Source organism: Pelecanus crispus, chromosome 12 (genome assembly GCF_030463565.1).
Source record: "Pelecanus crispus isolate bPelCri1 chromosome 12, bPelCri1.pri, whole genome shotgun sequence".
NCBI classification, from domain to species: Eukaryota; Metazoa; Chordata; class Aves; order Pelecaniformes; family Pelecanidae; genus Pelecanus; species Pelecanus crispus.
The window spans coordinates 8,358,574-8,374,622 of NC_134654.1; the positions used below are offsets into that span (position 1 = coordinate 8,358,574).

Consider the following 16,049-nt stretch of genomic DNA (forward strand, 5'->3'; position numbering starts at 1 on the left):
TCTGCTGGTGCTCAGCAGCATGGTAAGAGGCGGTGCAGAAAGTCCCGAGACACCCTTCAGATGGAGCACAGATGAGCAACAGCTTCATTTGACTTGAGAGGCAGTGAGAAGGCAATGCGCTGAGCAACCCCATCTTTGGGGACGGCTGATTTTTATCTGCCACTGTCTCGCTGGCTCTGCCAGAGCTCAGCAGGACTGCTTGCCTTCTGATAATTCAATAAACCAGAGCAAAACAAGAATTCTCAAATACCATGACACTTGAAAAAGCACATTCAGGAGGTTGGGTTTTTTCCCCCATTTCTGGCTAAATTTAGTCCACCCAGGGTTGTGCTGGATTTTAAACAGGATGGAAAGAGATATTGCATCTCAGAGGAGTACCTCTTATCTTGCATTTTCCCTGTATTTTGGTAAAGACTGACCTCTCTGGGACATCAGGAGGACACGGGCCTCCTCCAGGAAGGGAGGGAGAGCTGGAAACGCCTTGTCCTGCAAAACGGCTCTCCATTAGCTGAGACTTTTGATTTCCAAAGGTGGGAGCGAGGGGGAATCACTGCTTCCATCCTATGAAGCAGAAAGCAAAGCTATAGCAAAGTGGCTGGCAGGGCGTGAAGGGCCGGATCCTGCCGCAGGATGAAAGGGGAGCTGGCGCCCGTAGGGTCGTGTCTGTCCGTCACTGCCACATGTCGCCCGCGTCCCCGTTCTCGTGAAACTTGTGGACGTGGTCGGCGTACCTGGGGAAAGGGTACAGGCGCGTTAACTCACAGCAGGGTCCGAAGCACTTTGGTGGCTGGGCAGAGCCGCTTCGTTTCTGAGCGCTAGCCACGATAATTAGCACCACGCTTTCCTCCAGCCATGGGCAGCAGCGCCTGGGAGCTGCTCAGGGCAACTGGAGTCAAGGCATGGCCCTGATCCTGATGTCCAGGCTCACATTTGGCTTTAGCAGGCTTCCTCGCTGGGCAAGAACCACTCATGGGAAGGGATTTGGAAAACACTCGACTGAAGACAGGCAGTTGCCATGCTCTGTGCACCTTTTCTGCCCCCCATCCTCATTGGAGTAAGGGTTTAAAACCCAATTAACTGCCCTTGTTTGCAGGACAGAGGTGAATCAAGCGGTGCCCAAAATATCTGCTCCAAACCACCATGCTCCATCCAACCCAAACCCAGGTGGACAGTGCTCCCGAGCCCCGGGGCTGGGCTGACCCAGCCTGTCCTCACACCCACTTCTTAGCGCAGTAGGCAGCACAGTCCCTTCCCACGCTCTCGCTCCAGGCTGTTTTGTAGAGGACCTGCAAAGTAAGAAATGCAATCAGCTCTGCTTTCGCCTGCCCATCTCTGCCCGCCCTCGCAGCAGCCCCTGTCGCCGCTGTGCCATCCCGTCCCTGCCATCCTGCCCCCGCGGCCACCAGCAACATCTCTGCTGCAGCGTTTTGCAGGCACCCCTGGCTTTTGTGCATCAAGCAGAGACCTAAAGCGATCCTTTGGGTAAAATTGGTTTTGCAGCCTTGCATTACCAGCGTGGAGAAACGCAGCGTGTGTTTCAGGGGGTTGTCCTCAGGACGGTCAGGATGACCCTTTCCAGGGGGTTATTTTTGCTGGGGCAGCGCTGCCGCAGCTGCAGTGGTTTGGGGTAAGGCGGGCACGCTCCGGGCTGCACATGGATGGAGATGTGCTTTTGGAACAGGCGTAAGGAAGGTCACTGCTTGGTTTGGCTCCTTTTTGCCTTTGTGCCACTGGGTTTCCATTTCAAAGCTGTGGTCCGAGGAGGTGGGGAGGCAGCGGTGGGTTTTGGAAAGAAGGAGAAGCCCTCCCGTCCCAGGCTGATGCATTAAAGCCTTGGGGATTTGTGAGCCGTTGTTATGTTGTCACCAGGGAAACACTCTAATTCCACAAACACCCTTCAGCGGGCCTTAAAATTAGGGTTAACTGAAATCACAACAGGCAGAAGGCAGCGGGCAAGAAGGGGTGAAGGCTGCAATGTCTCACGGGATTAGCGGCGCAGGCATTGCTCCCACCGTGGGGATGGAGGAGCCGGGGGTTTGTCCAGTCCCCGTCGGACACACGGTGCGTGCCCAGCCCAGGCAGAGCTGGGTGCTGGATTTCAGGCCCTTTTGTGTCTAGTTGAAGTAAGATCATTTCAGCCATGTAATATTTATGAATTTTTTTTTTTTTTTTTTTTTAGGTTTGAGCTTTAAAGTTTAATGATGTTTAACTTTTTATTTTCTTTGCTCCTTTCCTCACCAAAATAACACAAAGTCAGTTTTACTTTGAGAAGATCAGGATAGAAATATTGTTCTGATTTGTCTTTCATCTTGTTTCATTGTTTAATAATTTATTATTTTGGTTTTTTTCCCCCTGAAATGACAAATAAACTCCCAGAAACTGTGCAAGAATATAGGAGGAGTTTGCACCACGACTGATTCCCAGGGGATTCAGGCTGGCTCAAGCTTCTATTCCTAAACAAACCTCTACTTCTCTACTTCCAACCCTAATGTACAGTCGAGGAAACTTGAAAACTAGAAGAAAACAGAGCTGCAGGGCAAGTAGGGAATGTGTGGAGGACCAGAGCTCGTACAGCGTAGTGCAGAGCCAGAGCTCATCACCTGGAGGAGCCGGGAACGTAACCGAGCTCCCCCATGCAGAAGGTTAAGGGATGTACCCAGAAATGGGAAGGTGGAATCGCACATGGTCTAGAAACAGGCAACGTGGGGTCATGGGGCCATATTTTATTCCTAAAATTTCTTACGCTGTTGGCTTCACAATAATTAACCGGAATTTTGCTGCCTGACAAACAGAGTGCTTGCTTGCCTGAGTGCAGGGAGGGCCAACCAGACCTGCACGCAAATATGCTAAACCCCGTGTGAGATCCCTGCGTGGTGGCACCGGGGCCTCGCGGCTGTTTCCAGGCTCAACGTGAAGACACAGACGGCTCCCAGCTCCTGCCCTCGGCCAAGCCCATGCCCACCCGAGGGTGGCCATTCCCGCCCCGTGAAGCTGAGGGGGACATTTATTGGCATGTACGTGTCTCTGCTGAGCTCTGCTGCCCACGCTCCCAGCCACCCCATGCCTCTGGACCCAGTGATATACCAGCTGCAACACACTCCTTGGCATAATATCTTAAGAATGCAGAAATTCCCCCTGGATGGGATGCTTGCTGCCATTTTAATGGGGTGCCCAACCCACCGCCGCCATGGCCCCTGCACTTACGAGGAAGACGAGGCAGTGCAGGAACAGGGTATAGAAGAAGGCAATGGTCCGAGCTGTCTTGTTGGACAGGATGAGCCGCCCCTGCAGCAAGAGCAGAACGGAAAATCCCATTTTAATGCGGGTCAGTGGGAACCAGCCCTCTCTGCGCACAGGCTCGGAGAAACCCAGGCCAAGACTGGGGCCCTGTTTCTGCTAGACCCTACGTAAACAGCAGGCGAGGCAGGATGCCATCTGTGCCAATCTCTGAGCAGCTGCTCTCCTTCAAGGCGACTACCACAAGTGCCCATGCTCTCAGCCCAAAATTGCCCAAATCGAAGTGAATTCAGGGCTGCAAACTGCGGGGTTTCCTGCACTAAAAACTCTCTCAGAGTTAATTTTGAGCTGCTTTTACCCCAGCTTTCTCCACCGGCTCTGCCCGCTCCCCCTGTGCCAGCCCTGACTCAGCACCTGCCTGTGGCTCAGCACCACTCCGGATTGAAACCCCAGCAGTAATTAAGTCTCGCACATTTTTAATTCATGAGCTCAAAGAACTTGTGATTTGCAGCATCCCCTCACCACCTCCTGGGCAGGGCAGCCGAGCAAATGTTGCGCCGGTGTTCCCGAAGGCTGGCCCTGCTGCACAGCCCTGCCTGCACCCCAGCTCCAGCGCGGGACCCCAGGAATGACTTAGAGGAGGATTTCGTAGCCAGACCCAAAGTGATGGTGCAGCCTCCCAAGCGCCCCGGCACATTTTAGGGGTGATCACCCTACACCCTGGGATTTGCATGCTCCTCCAGCTCCTGGCATCCCTCCCTCTGAACCTCCAGCCAGCTCGGCCTAAAGCAACCGTGGCCCCGTGCTGTGGCTCTGGAGCCGATAAAGTGGGATTAAAGGCTTGGTATGGTGTGGAGCCCCCAGCTTTGGCAGCGGTGAGGCTACGTGCTTGCTGAGACCCGTGTACACCCCCTGCCAGGCTGCAGTGATGGCTGAGCACCTTGGAAAATGTAAGCTCTCAAGGATGCCGGTTGCTGGTGGACTATTGTTTTTAGGGGAGCTGCGTGCCAGACCCCCAGCTGCTCTCCCCAGTAACAGCCCTCCTGCTGCATGGGGGAGGCTCATGGCTGGGCCTGGTAGTCTGGGCAGGTCCCTGGGGTGCCACAGCTTGGCTCACTGCCCTTCCCACTTGTCACAGATAACTGTATTTAAGGGAAGGGCTTCACCCCCCCGCTTTGCTTATCCATGAGCATGGGCTCTCAGGCACGTGCTGCCTCCTCCTGCTGCTGGTCCCCAGCACAGCTGGGTACCAATGCGGGAGAGGCCATGAGGTGGAGGAGCATCAGCAGCCCTTGGGAAGGCACGCAGCACTGCTCGGGCTAAAGCAAAGCACCTCCGAAGTACGGGCTGCCAGATGGCCGCTGCCTTGGGGGATTTCGGAGGGCAACCGCAAACATGGAAAATCCTTGGGCACCTTCAAAACCTCACTAGTAACCCTGTCTGCAGTTTCACCCATTTCTCTGGTCTATCTTGAAAGATTTACCCTCCACCTTTGCCAGTCCTGCGCTAGCCCACAGAGATGTCCGAGCTCACTGGGTCCCAGAAGCCCTGCGGGGACGGGCTGTGTCCTGTTCCAACCCCTCATTTTGGAGAGGCCACTGAACAGCAGCCAGACCCTGATGATGTCCGAGCCCTTCTGGCTCATGACACTAGGGTCCCGATGGGAAAACCTTCGTGTCCATCCCTTCAAAAGAGCCAAAGTCAGGAGTAACCACAGCCTAGAAAAGCAGCTTACGAGGGACAGATCCTACCTTCCTACATAGCAACTTTTTATTCCCGCTGCAAAAGCTAGGGATTCATTATGGACATAAACACATTCCACAAACCACCACGTGGGCTTTCCAAAGCTGGCATTAAAACCCACAGATCTCCCACCAAACCAATTCTGGGCTGAAATCTTCTTTGCTATTCACGGCCACAGCAGAGGCTGCTGTAACAAACAAGATTATGTTCTTAAATATTCCCAAGGAATAACTCCCCTAAGTCAGTTTTTTTGTAAATGCCTTTCATTAATTCTCCACGGTGCTGGCACGCCACCCAATCCATATTCATGTTGGCATTTGCTTGGTTTTTATGCAAATGACAACTTTGCCTTTATTATAAGATATTTCTGTATTCTGTGGCTGTTGCAGACCCGTACTCCCACATTAACCTCTGCTACGCCAGATAGCTGGCGGTTAACTCAGCCAAAACCTGATCCTGAGCCTGCTGCTAATGTCACAAATATAAGTCGGATCTCGATACCCACATCTGTAGCTTAGGAAGCAGCATTCATCCCTAAGAGATGGCAGCCAATACCCACGGTGGCAGCAGCAGCCCTCCTGCCCGCCACAGCTCAGGCGAGGACCCTCTGCTGCTGCAGACACCAGCAGCTCCCCAATATTTTCCCCAATGCTTTTTTGGAAGGAAGAACAGAGCAGGAAGGGTCAGGGCTCGGGAAGAGCTCCTGGGCTGTGTCCTGACACTGCAGTGGCCTGGGCTGTGGCATCGCTGGCCGGCCTGGGGCTGGGTCATGCGCTCCAGCCATGACCCCTTGGGATGCTGTGGGATGGAGTGGGGAAAAGGGGAAGGAAGGGCAAGGGAGGAAAGTGATTTCTCCTAAACCGAGCCCCAGTGTGGCCCTGGCATGGTCTGCACCCCTGCCTGGGGGAGCAGGGATGGGGTTTGGCCCCCACCCAGGGCCAAGCCCAGCAGCAGCGTTCCCTGTGCAAGCACCAGGCTAAAAACCTCTCGCCACCCGCTGTGGCACAGCGGGTGCAGCCCACTCACCATGCTCAGCGTGGCTTTATCCCAGGGACTGAGGCTCAGGTACTTCCGCTGGCGTTCCTGCAAGTAAACAGTACAAGAAGCTGATTTTGAGGCTCAAAGGGCTGATTTAGGGTTTGCAAATCAGGGAAGGAGCCCTGTGCCCTGGGATGCTCCCACCCCCACGTATACACAGCCATAGGGGACATCATGCGGGAACAATAACTTCTTTTATTTTTTTGGCATTTGAGTGTGTTTTATACTTTCAGAGTGCTGTCCCTGAATTTCATCTGAGCGATGAAATAATTTCCCTGAGAGGTTTCATTCTCTGGCTGCTCCTTCCCTTCAACACACCTGGACCACCTTTCTGCAAGCAAAACCAGAACTGAGCACAGCAAGCTGCTCATCGACTGCAGCACGCTGCAAAGCCCCTTCCCTCCCTACGCCGGGCAAAGCTGTGCTGCTCTGCGATGCCGAAACGTGGCCGGCCGAGTCCTACCCCTTGGGAGGCAACGATCCTGTGGCACCAGGAGGGGCTGACGCGGAGGAAGGGTGCTGGCAGCTTTTCATACCTTCCTGCTGAAGGAGGAGAAGGGGTCCAGGCGCTCTTCGTACTGGGAGGAGTAGCGCTGCTCGGTGTCATCCCTGCTGCCGCCCTGTGGGAGCAAAGGCAGGGTGAGAGCCAGCGGGCGCCGGTGCTGGCATCACTGCCTGTACCCGTGCCCCGCGGTGCAAGCAGCGCTTGGACACCCGGCACAGGGCCAGAGCCCCCCAAGCCCCCCAGAGCTGCTCATTTGAAAGACATGACCCCCCCAAGGGACGGAGCAGCGCAGCCCAGAGCTGACCCATGGGGCCGACAGGATGCGTCACCTTCAAAAAGGAGAAGCACAACAGGGGCTATTTAACAAAGTCCTTTCCTCCACAGGGACTGTGCCAGCCCAGAGAGCTCACCTGGAAATGCCTGGGCTAGGGCAAATCCCACCCTGAATTCTTTTGCCGCTGGGCCAGGTAGGAGGGAGGCAGCGGTTTAGCAGGAGGAAATTGAACATGTATGTTTAAACACACAGCTATCATTAGCTGGGCAAAGGGCAAGGAAAATGAAGGTAGCTCCTTGAAAGAAGTGAAAGGTGTAGATCAGTTCAGACATGCTGGGCTTTAAACTCCTCCTGGGACAGAGGTTCCCCTTGCGCAGCCTCGCAGGCAGCGCTGGACCAGCGGCAGCAGCAAGCCCCAAGGGCGCTCGTGGAGCCTGCACATCCCTGCCCCTCCTTTCTCCAGCGCTACCTCTGCAGGTGACGAGAACTGCAGATTCCACATTGTTCCTTCCCAAAACCAGCCTGGAAACAGCATGTGCTGTCAGCAGGCGCAGCCACAGCCTGGTGTGAGCCCTGGCTCCCAGCTACGTGGGCTGCACATCCCTGCTCAAAGGCCCCGGTGCTAATCCCTCTCTCTCCCCCCAGCACCGTGCCTTCTCTGGCTCTGCCCCGCCAGCACGGTGATGCTGACATTTACCGAGGTCTTTCTGGACCCTTTACTACGTGCTGCTGGTTGTCCTGCCTGGCCACGCCAGCACGCTGGCCGGTGGCTCCGTTTCACCGCGGGTAAACCCCGCCGCACACAGACCTTTAGCAAATATGCCCTTACGCGCCGCAATACGATCCACGGGTCACTGCACAGTCAGAAGCCAGCGATGAGACCAGCTCCCAATTTAGGGGCGATGAATTCACTATAGCCTGGCCTTATTGAATGATCTTTGATGATTATTTTTAACGTGTCACATGCCCGATTAGGTGGTGAATTATGCAATCCCCCGTGCTGCTGCGTCAAAGGCTTTTGCTCTTTAGATCATGTGAATGGCATTCAGGGGTTGCCTTGTGGCAGCAGATAAACATGGATATGATCTTCCGCGGGAGAAACGGACAAAAATGTCAGAGGGGCTGACCCAGCGTCATCACTGAGACATAAATAAAAGAACCAAATAAGGTCCTTCACGGCTGTAGGAGTTTCCCATCCCCAAATGCTATTAAAATATCCATCAATAAAACGGACTCAGTCCAGCCAGCGCAGAAAGGCAGCAGCGCTGGGGGAGGACGGCAGGGCAGGCAGCAGGCAGGGCGAGGAGCTGGCAGTCAAACCGATGTCCCTTCCCCAGTTATTGTCACTTCTGCAGCTACTAGGAAAGCCTGAGGTCATGATAGCCCAGCTGTGACTGAGGAAGTGGTTGCAATTGAAAGCTCCCCAGGTGGCAGCCCGACCAGCTTGCAAAAGCCCCAGGGATTTCCAGGGATGAAACCCCCAAGGGATGTGGCACGAGCAGAGCAGCTTCCAGTAAGGTCTGATGCTGCTCCCCAGCTTCCTCCTGGCGTTACTGGGATTACTGGGATGGTTTTGGGCTGGTTTCTGCTCTTTTGGGAAGGGCCCCTGGCTGCCCAGGAGAGCAGGAAGCCGAGCAGCTCTCTCTGCTGGCCACAAGAAATTCAGGGCGGTGAGGAATGAGAATAGGTATGACAGGATGAATTATTTTTCAGGCTCTAACTGTAGGGATTTATTGCAGGAGGTCCCAATTTAACCGCTTGCTGCCTGGTTGGGCAGGAGCACCCACGACTTGCCTGCTGGCGCATCACGCCGACAGCAGTGAGCATCAAAGGGGTTTGCAGCAGCTTTTTCAGGGAGGAAATTTGAGCTTCCAGCATCAAAGATCTCAGACACCCTTCAGCATGGTTAAAAACTACCTTCCCAGCAGAGGGGCTGGGTACCTGCTCCTCTAGGCAGAGCACTGCACCCTTCTTTACCCCAATTAGCTCCCGTTTTCCAACTTTCACACAAGGTGCGTGTGGGTAACGTGCAATTTCCCCACTGCTCTTGTACACGGAGCGCAACGGTCTATGTTTGGAGTCCGTTTGTCCATCTGAACCCAGCTGGAGGCCAGCCAGCCAGCCAGCCACTCACCCGGCCGGGGTAGCTCTGGAGGAACTTGATCTTCTCGTAGAGCTTGATGTTGTCAGCTCTCAGGTTGTCCAGCTCGCTCTGCAGGGCATGCACCGTGTGCTGCATCATGCGGTTCTCCTGCATGGGGGGAGCGAGGGGGCCGTTAGCAGCGAGGCCGGGGGGAGCACAGGATCTAACCGGGTGGGAGGCAGAAGGGGGGTTGATTGGTGCATCCAGCTGGGGTTCAGTCCCTTCTCAGTAATTAAAACTCCCTGGCTTTGAATTAAAATTACTCCCAGATTAAAATGGTCCCAGCTGCCGCTGAACGGGGCCCCCAGTCCCTGAAGCATTAATGAACCCGAGCCCTCCATGGCTGAATATGGGCCGGGGCAGCTGAGGTGGCTGCAGGTGGCTTTGGGCTGAGACCTGGCCCCCACGGGAGGTGCAAAGCCAACTTGCTGGCTTTGAAGAGGTCATTTTGAGCTGTACTTCAATTTGTAGAGCTACTGGGCTTTTACCCCAAACCTCATTCCCTGTGTGCTGATTATATGGCACCCCTGAATGCTGTGCCAGATGGCCAAGCACACCTGCAAGGCAACAGGAATTTGGACCTGTCCTTGAATTGGAGCAACACCGATGGGCTGGGGGAGGCTTTGGTCCTGCTAACAGCAGAATATATTTTTCTCTTGCTTGCCGTGGCACTGCCTGCGTTGTGCTGATGATAAATTCCCCGCAGGTCATTAAAGCAGCCAGCTCCGGACTGCAGGTCCTGCAGCCCCGCATGGCCACCCTCCCCACCCAACGTACCCCCTCCAGCTCCTGGTTCCTGGCCCGGAAGCGTTCCCTCTGGCTGGAGATGATGGAGAGGAGTGAGTCCACCTGCCCCTCGGGGAACGAGGTGCTGGGGGACGGCGGGTGACCTGCGGACAATGCTTGGCATGAGAGACAACCCAGCAGATGCCCACCACCCACCCTGGAGCAAAGCAGGGCTTGCTTGAGGTCCCCACTCCGACACCGCAGGACCACCCAGGCAGATAAACTCCTGTGCACAGCTATTACAACATGGACTAGTTTTTATGCTTTTTCTCATTTTTTGGGACTTATTCTGGGAATGGACAGGTTCACTCCCCAGGGACGACCAGTTGCATTATTTGGTGCAACCTGTGGCTGCCTTCCCATGACCCCAACACTCCCAGTCCCTGCCAGACTCTCCCCCGTAGCTTCTGCAGCAGCCGTAGCCCTAATAAAAGACCGAGTGTCACAACCAGCCCCTCCATCCATGTACTCTTCCCCTCCTTGCAAAACAGGCATCCCCATTTTGTCCTTTCTCCTCTTTCAGCCGTGCCAGCAAAGCAGGGGCAGCTCACCCGCAGTCGTTGCCAGCTTGCCATGCCCAGGAGCCCCATTTTGTGGGCGCCCCCCATGGCTGCCCCCCACGATGGGGCTCTGCAGGTGCCCAGGGGGCTGCAGCCATCCCTCCCTGCTCTGCCTTCCCAGCAGCAGGAGGCATCCACGGCCAAGGAGAAAAATGTCCCCGAGGCCGTGACTCAACCTGCTGCACAGAGGAGCTATTCATAGCGCAGGATGGGTGGCTGCAGGTTGTTTGGCTTGGTGGGACTGTTGCTGCGATATTGTTTATTGTATGTTTTCAAAACCTTTCAAAAGAAAAAACAACAAAAAAAAGAAGAAAAAAAGGAAATGAAGTGGGTTTTCTTCCAGAGGAGCTAAGCGTTGTTATTTGTTTGATTCATTTTCTCCTGCAGACTTTGGCACAGGAACCAACATAAAGGAAATGTTTAGCTCACTGGCTTTGGAGGGGGTTTGGTGCGGAAAGAGCAGGGGTTAAAGCACAGGGTGCTTGGTTCAGCCCGGGTTCATCGGCTTGCCACGGAGTCAGGCTGGCACATGCCCGCTGCACTGTCTCGGGAGGAGCCGGAGGACCAGCAAACCATGCCGAGCATGGAAAAGCCATCACTGGCCCCAGTGAAGGACACACTGCGCAGGTGATGTCTGTGCCTGCTTAGCAGCATCCTCGTGCCACCATCCCCGGAGGTGTCCACCCTGCCATGGCACCGGACGGCACCCACCAGCACCTCAGCCCCGGCTTCGCGCCCACCTCTCACCATAAAACAGTGCTGTGGCCTCCTTGATGGGCTCAGGTATCTTCTCCAGGCTGGGGACGGCCGCACCCTGGGCAGCAAAGGCAGAAGGGATTAAGCGTTTCCCACCCACCTGGAGGTGCCTGGTCAAAGCAAACTCCTTCTGGGTCCTGCTACCGCCCTGGCACCCGCAGCCTCGTGGGAAGCATGCTGCCAAACAGGCACTCTGCAAGGATCAAGCCTGAGACAACATGGAGAGTCTGGTATTCAACCCTCAAATCCCATCCTCTCCCCGGGAAGGAGAAGGGCTGGACGGTCCCTGGATGCCAGCACCACTACACCTTCCCATTGCATGGGCACGATGCAACCCTCTGCTGGTGAGTTGTGAGAAAGAAAGAAAGAAAAGGGAGGGGAAAAAAAAGAAGAAAAACCAGAAGAGGTGACATCTGCGGCTGGCCCCTCCATCAGTGACAGTCAACCCCTAGGGACATTTTGAGTGGTCCCTGCCCGCTGCCAGGAGCCAAGCGCCGCGGGTCGGGGTTACCTCCGCATCCGGGCGATGCACGGCGGACAGGGCCTGGATGGTGCTGAGGTCGTGCTCCAGCTTGGCGATGAGCTCCTTCTGGCCAGCCAGCGTGGACACAGCCTCTGTCAACTGGATCTGCAGCTCTGCACAGCGCACTGGAAAACAGAGCCGGGACCGTCACCCAGGGGTGGCCCAAAACCCCAGATTTTGCCAAGGGGACACCAAAAAGCTGAGAACCCCCCACTTGGAGCACCGGAGCCAACTCACAGGCAGCAACCCTGTTTTCTCCTTATTCCTGGGGGCAGCAGGAGGGACCGGGCCAGCAATCCCTGCTCTGCTCCAGGCAGAAGCGACCAGGGGCCCAAGCCCGCCTCGGTGATGCCCCAGGGCAGGCAGCCACCCCCAGGCAGGACCAGTGCCACATCCCCGCACTGCAGGCAATGTGAGCGGTCAGCTGCTTGCACTGGCACGGCTGCTTCAAATGCATCAGTAAAATATTTTTGGTGCCTCAAGGGTACCTGGCAGCACCCGGCTGGGCAGAGCAGGGGGACCTGGAGAGGGATAAGGGGAGCTGAGCCCACGAACCGATCCCTGGGTCTGGTTTGCACAGAAAAGGCACGATGGAGGTGGACTCCAGGCAGCACGTCCCTGGCCACAGGTGCTGGGACAGGCATACACGGGGGGACGGTGCCACGGGGAGTTGGAGCAGGGTGGGGGACGAGGAGGGGCTCAGGTGAGACCAATCCTGCCCCGAGGCACCGGGCAAGGCTGTGCAGCCCCCAGCATCCCCGCTTGGCCAATTTTTGACAAAGGAGCCCTCCTTCCAGTTGCCCCCCCAGAGTAAAACCCACGCCCTAAACCACAACAGGCACTTGCTGGAATGCTCCAGGAGCAAAACAAAAGCCTCTCGTTCCCCTCGTATAACCCCAGCCCAGATGTGAAGCAATGGAGAGACGGGGCCAAAACGCAGCTACAGCGAGAGGTGCAGGACCAGCACCACAGGGCAAGCTCCTTGCTCTGTTTGCAAATCCATCCTGAAACACAGAGCATCAGCAAGCAGGAGCCCTGTCCTGCAGCAGAGATCTGCTTGTTTCACCTTTCTCCCTTGTTGCCAGCAATGTCTGGGCTTCTGCCTGGCTGAAAAAAAAAAGCTCAGCTCAAGGTTCAGACCCCGCATTTAGCACTGCCAGCCTCCCTGCCGCAGGGCTGCAGGATACGTCCCTCTGTGCCTGGATTTCCAGGTGGGTGAAAGCTCAGGTCCCAGCTGTTCCAGTCCCTCCCTGATAATTCCCATTGTAATTATTCCACTGAATTCCAGACAGCTGGAAGGCAAAAATCCTCATTTATCAACAGCCAGGGAGCAAGAAAAGCAAAGGCTGCCTGGGAAGCAGCCACGCTGGGGGAGAAGCGAGGGCCGACTGTTGCGCCCGCGGGGCATCCTACCCTCTCTGAAGACTTCAGATGAGAGGTACAAAGTGTGTGCAGCTCAATTCTAGCTCGCCCAGTCCTGCTGGGCTGGGAGCTGCCCCACGTACCCCAAAACCGGCTGCAGAGAGGGGTCCTTGCACGCGGCTTGATGCTCTGCAGAGGCTGGCTGGGAGGGCTGGGCTCAGAGCAGCAGCAGGGATGGGGGCTCGAACAAAGTCATGCCTGAAGCCAATGCTGCCTTCCCACGAAGCAGGGGCTTTGCTGGTGCAAATTTCCCCCCTTTTTGTCAGAAATGCAATGCCTATGTTATTCGCAAGGCACCAAGCCTGCCTGCAGGGAAAGGGAGGTGACACATGCTTCAGACACAACACATGGATTTATTTTTTTTTCTTCTGCCTATTTGCATTTTATAGGCCCCAAATAAAAGTCTCAGGAAAGAGCCAGGAGCAGTTGTGATAAAGGTGCAGTCCCACTGGAGGTCAGTGTTTCTCAAGAAATGGGGAATCGCTGCCTGCTCCCAAAACATGGGTGGCCTGATGCAAAATATTTGCATTAACAAGATTTGGAAAGAAGAAAAACCTCTTCCCTACGGTTAATTATTTAATTGGCTGTCTCTTTAAATTGCATTAAAATGTAATTGGGAAGCTATTACTAGCCAAACATGGGCTGCGGGGCCCAATTCTGGACAAGGCAGCCCTGATCATTGTGCAAAAGGCCTGATGCTGCTGCCGGCGTGCCCAGGCTGCACCACGGCCAGGAGCAGAGTGGAGGGGTGGCTGGGGCAGGACACGCTCCTGGCTTCCCACCCTGCCCAAAAAACCTCTGCAGAACTGAGCTTTGGCATCCTGCTGGAAGAGACCCGAGCCCTGGATCCCAGCTCCCTGGTTTCTCTCTTAAATGATTTTTTTTTTTTTTTTTGCTTTTGAGTTATACGGACTGAGTTTTTCAGTTTGCTTAGGAGAAAAAGGGGTCACCAAAGAAACACATCTCCCAGTTTTTAAAGAAAGCCATGTCCTTCCTCCCTTGGGTTTCACTGCCTCAGCATTGGCCAGTTTTCTACAAACTGTCCATGGAAACAGAAAAGACTGGAACCATGCCTTAACACTGAAAGCAACCAAAATGCATGGAGCTCCTCTCTCATCTCCCCTTCAGTATCTCTTTTCACGGTTGTTTTTTGGTGGTTTTTTTTTAATCATAACTTTCTTTTTTCAAAGGGGCAGCGGCCACCCATGAGCTCGTCACTTCTCTGCCAGCAACCCTTCACCTCCAGCAGCGGGTGGACGGCTCTCCCTGGAAGGCAGGTCAGTTCAAGCATTGAGAAGAAAATCTGCCTTTGTCTTCTCTAAGCTGCTGTGCTGGAAAGCCCTCGCTCTGACCCTTCAGATGTGCAAATACCTCAAAAGCTGTGGAAGATCGTGAGGTACTGCAGAAGATAATGGGACAAAGAAGGTGAAGCCCTGGGGAAACTACGATTTTAAACCACATATCTTTAGCCTCAAACTCCATCGTTCCTGACTTCTGAGGCAATGGAGAAACAGGCCTGACACTGCCATCACCTTACGGAGAAAAGCAATGAAATGCAGCAACTGGGCAACCGAAGGCCGGCAGAAGTCACCCGCCCTGCCTGGTGCCATACTGCAGTGCTGTTGGCACAGGCAGGTCTGGTTTTAGCTTCCCGGCTCCACCTGATACACAGAAAACAAGCAGCTGAGACTGGATCGTTAGTGACAAATATCTTCTGCTTTTCTGGGATTCCTTGGGAAGGTGGCAGAGCACATGGGAGCTGGACCAGGAGTTTTGCATGGGGCACTTCCGAAGTTCCTAGAGAGCAGTTGGCTGGGTGAACTCTCCTCCTTGATCAGGGTTTTCTTAAATCAAATTCCCCGTGACACTGATCCCAAATCCCTGAGCTTTCATCCAGCCTGGCTGGGTAATAACACATTGTCACTAAAAAAAAAAATCACTAAAAAAAGTTTCTGTGGACAGGCTCACAGATGTTTGGCAGAAACCACCTACAACAAACACGGGGCGACGAGCAAGTCCCTGGTGGAACCACTGAACTTTGGCTGCCAACAGTTGAACTTGGGCTAGCACCTTAACACCACAGCTGGACCCTCCTGGGCTTGAAGAGAAGCACCTTTCAGGACAACGATCAGCCACAAGCCTCTTCCCACATACCCTATATGACTGACCAAATCTTCAAATCTTTTCTGTATCACTGAACATCTGGCCTGATGAAATGCCCAGCAGGAGTGGGGAAGGGGATCAGGCCCTCTGCAGGGAACCAACCACTTTGCAGAAGACTGGTCATCCGTCAGGAAGAATAATATTGGTAAGGCTCTTGAAAAGCATCATAGCCTGCCCAAAACTGATTGAGTTATTACAGAGAGCCTCTGCTCAGAGAGGATGCTGTAAAGAAGATGTCTGTCCTGGGAAGTCTAAACACACCTCCGACCCCCTGCCTGAGGTGACATTGCCAAGAGACATGTGTTTCTGAAAAAATGTGAAGTGTCTGTGCGGACAGGCCATGCGGTGAGACACAAAGGTGTCTCACGCAGAGAGGAAACAAAATGGTCCTAAACGGAGAATAAAAGATTTAGATGAAACTCTCACTTCTTTCATCATGGATAGCACTGTCAGTCTCGCACTCCTCCAAAACTGCAAGTTAAAATCCTTGTAGTGAATATATAGAAAAAAAGTCCCAAAGCCCGAGGCTCCACGGGCACGTTCATGGGTAGCTCCGAGCCCAGCAGATGTAGGGGCTCATCGGGAGTGCCTGCGAGACAGCGAGCCCAGCACTGTCATGGAGCAACAGCAACTTTGACTCCTCTAACAAGCCCCAGCAATTGGACTCCCTTGGCAAATCATCCAAAATAAACAGCATCTGTTTTCACAGATGGAGAAAATTAAGACATACTAGCAACTTAGTTTGAAGTTATAAGGCCAGACATAAATAAATGAGAGGCAATCTTTCTGTAAGATGGTGGCTTGATTACTGAGGATACAGACAGATGAATAAATCACCTTGGGGTGAGATAGGCTGTAACTTGCTACACATCCACGAGACTGGAGTAACTGCTCATGTA

General features: G+C 54.3%; 1 protein-coding gene across 5 annotated transcripts in view; it reads right to left on the minus strand.

The window, feature by feature from the left end:
* Positions 1–670: 670 nt before the first annotated feature.
* Positions 671–16,049, minus strand: part of CUX1 (cut like homeobox 1) — a 286,475-nt gene continuing 271,096 nt past the window's right edge. For all 5 annotated transcript variants that reach the window (XM_075720282.1, XM_075720281.1, XM_075720283.1 and 2 more), the window contains 9 exons: positions 11,554–11,690; positions 11,034–11,100; positions 9,718–9,830; positions 8,932–9,048; positions 6,555–6,638; positions 6,007–6,063; positions 3,205–3,285; positions 1,222–1,286; positions 671–731 (listed from right to left, as the gene is read on the minus strand). In XM_075720282.1, coding sequence (XP_075576397.1) covers positions 671–731; positions 1,222–1,286; positions 3,205–3,285; positions 6,007–6,063; positions 6,555–6,638; positions 8,932–9,048; positions 9,718–9,830; positions 11,034–11,100; positions 11,554–11,690 — 782 coding nt within the window. The remainder of the gene's footprint in view (positions 732–1,221; positions 1,287–3,204; positions 3,286–6,006; positions 6,064–6,554; positions 6,639–8,931; positions 9,049–9,717; positions 9,831–11,033; positions 11,101–11,553; positions 11,691–16,049) is intronic.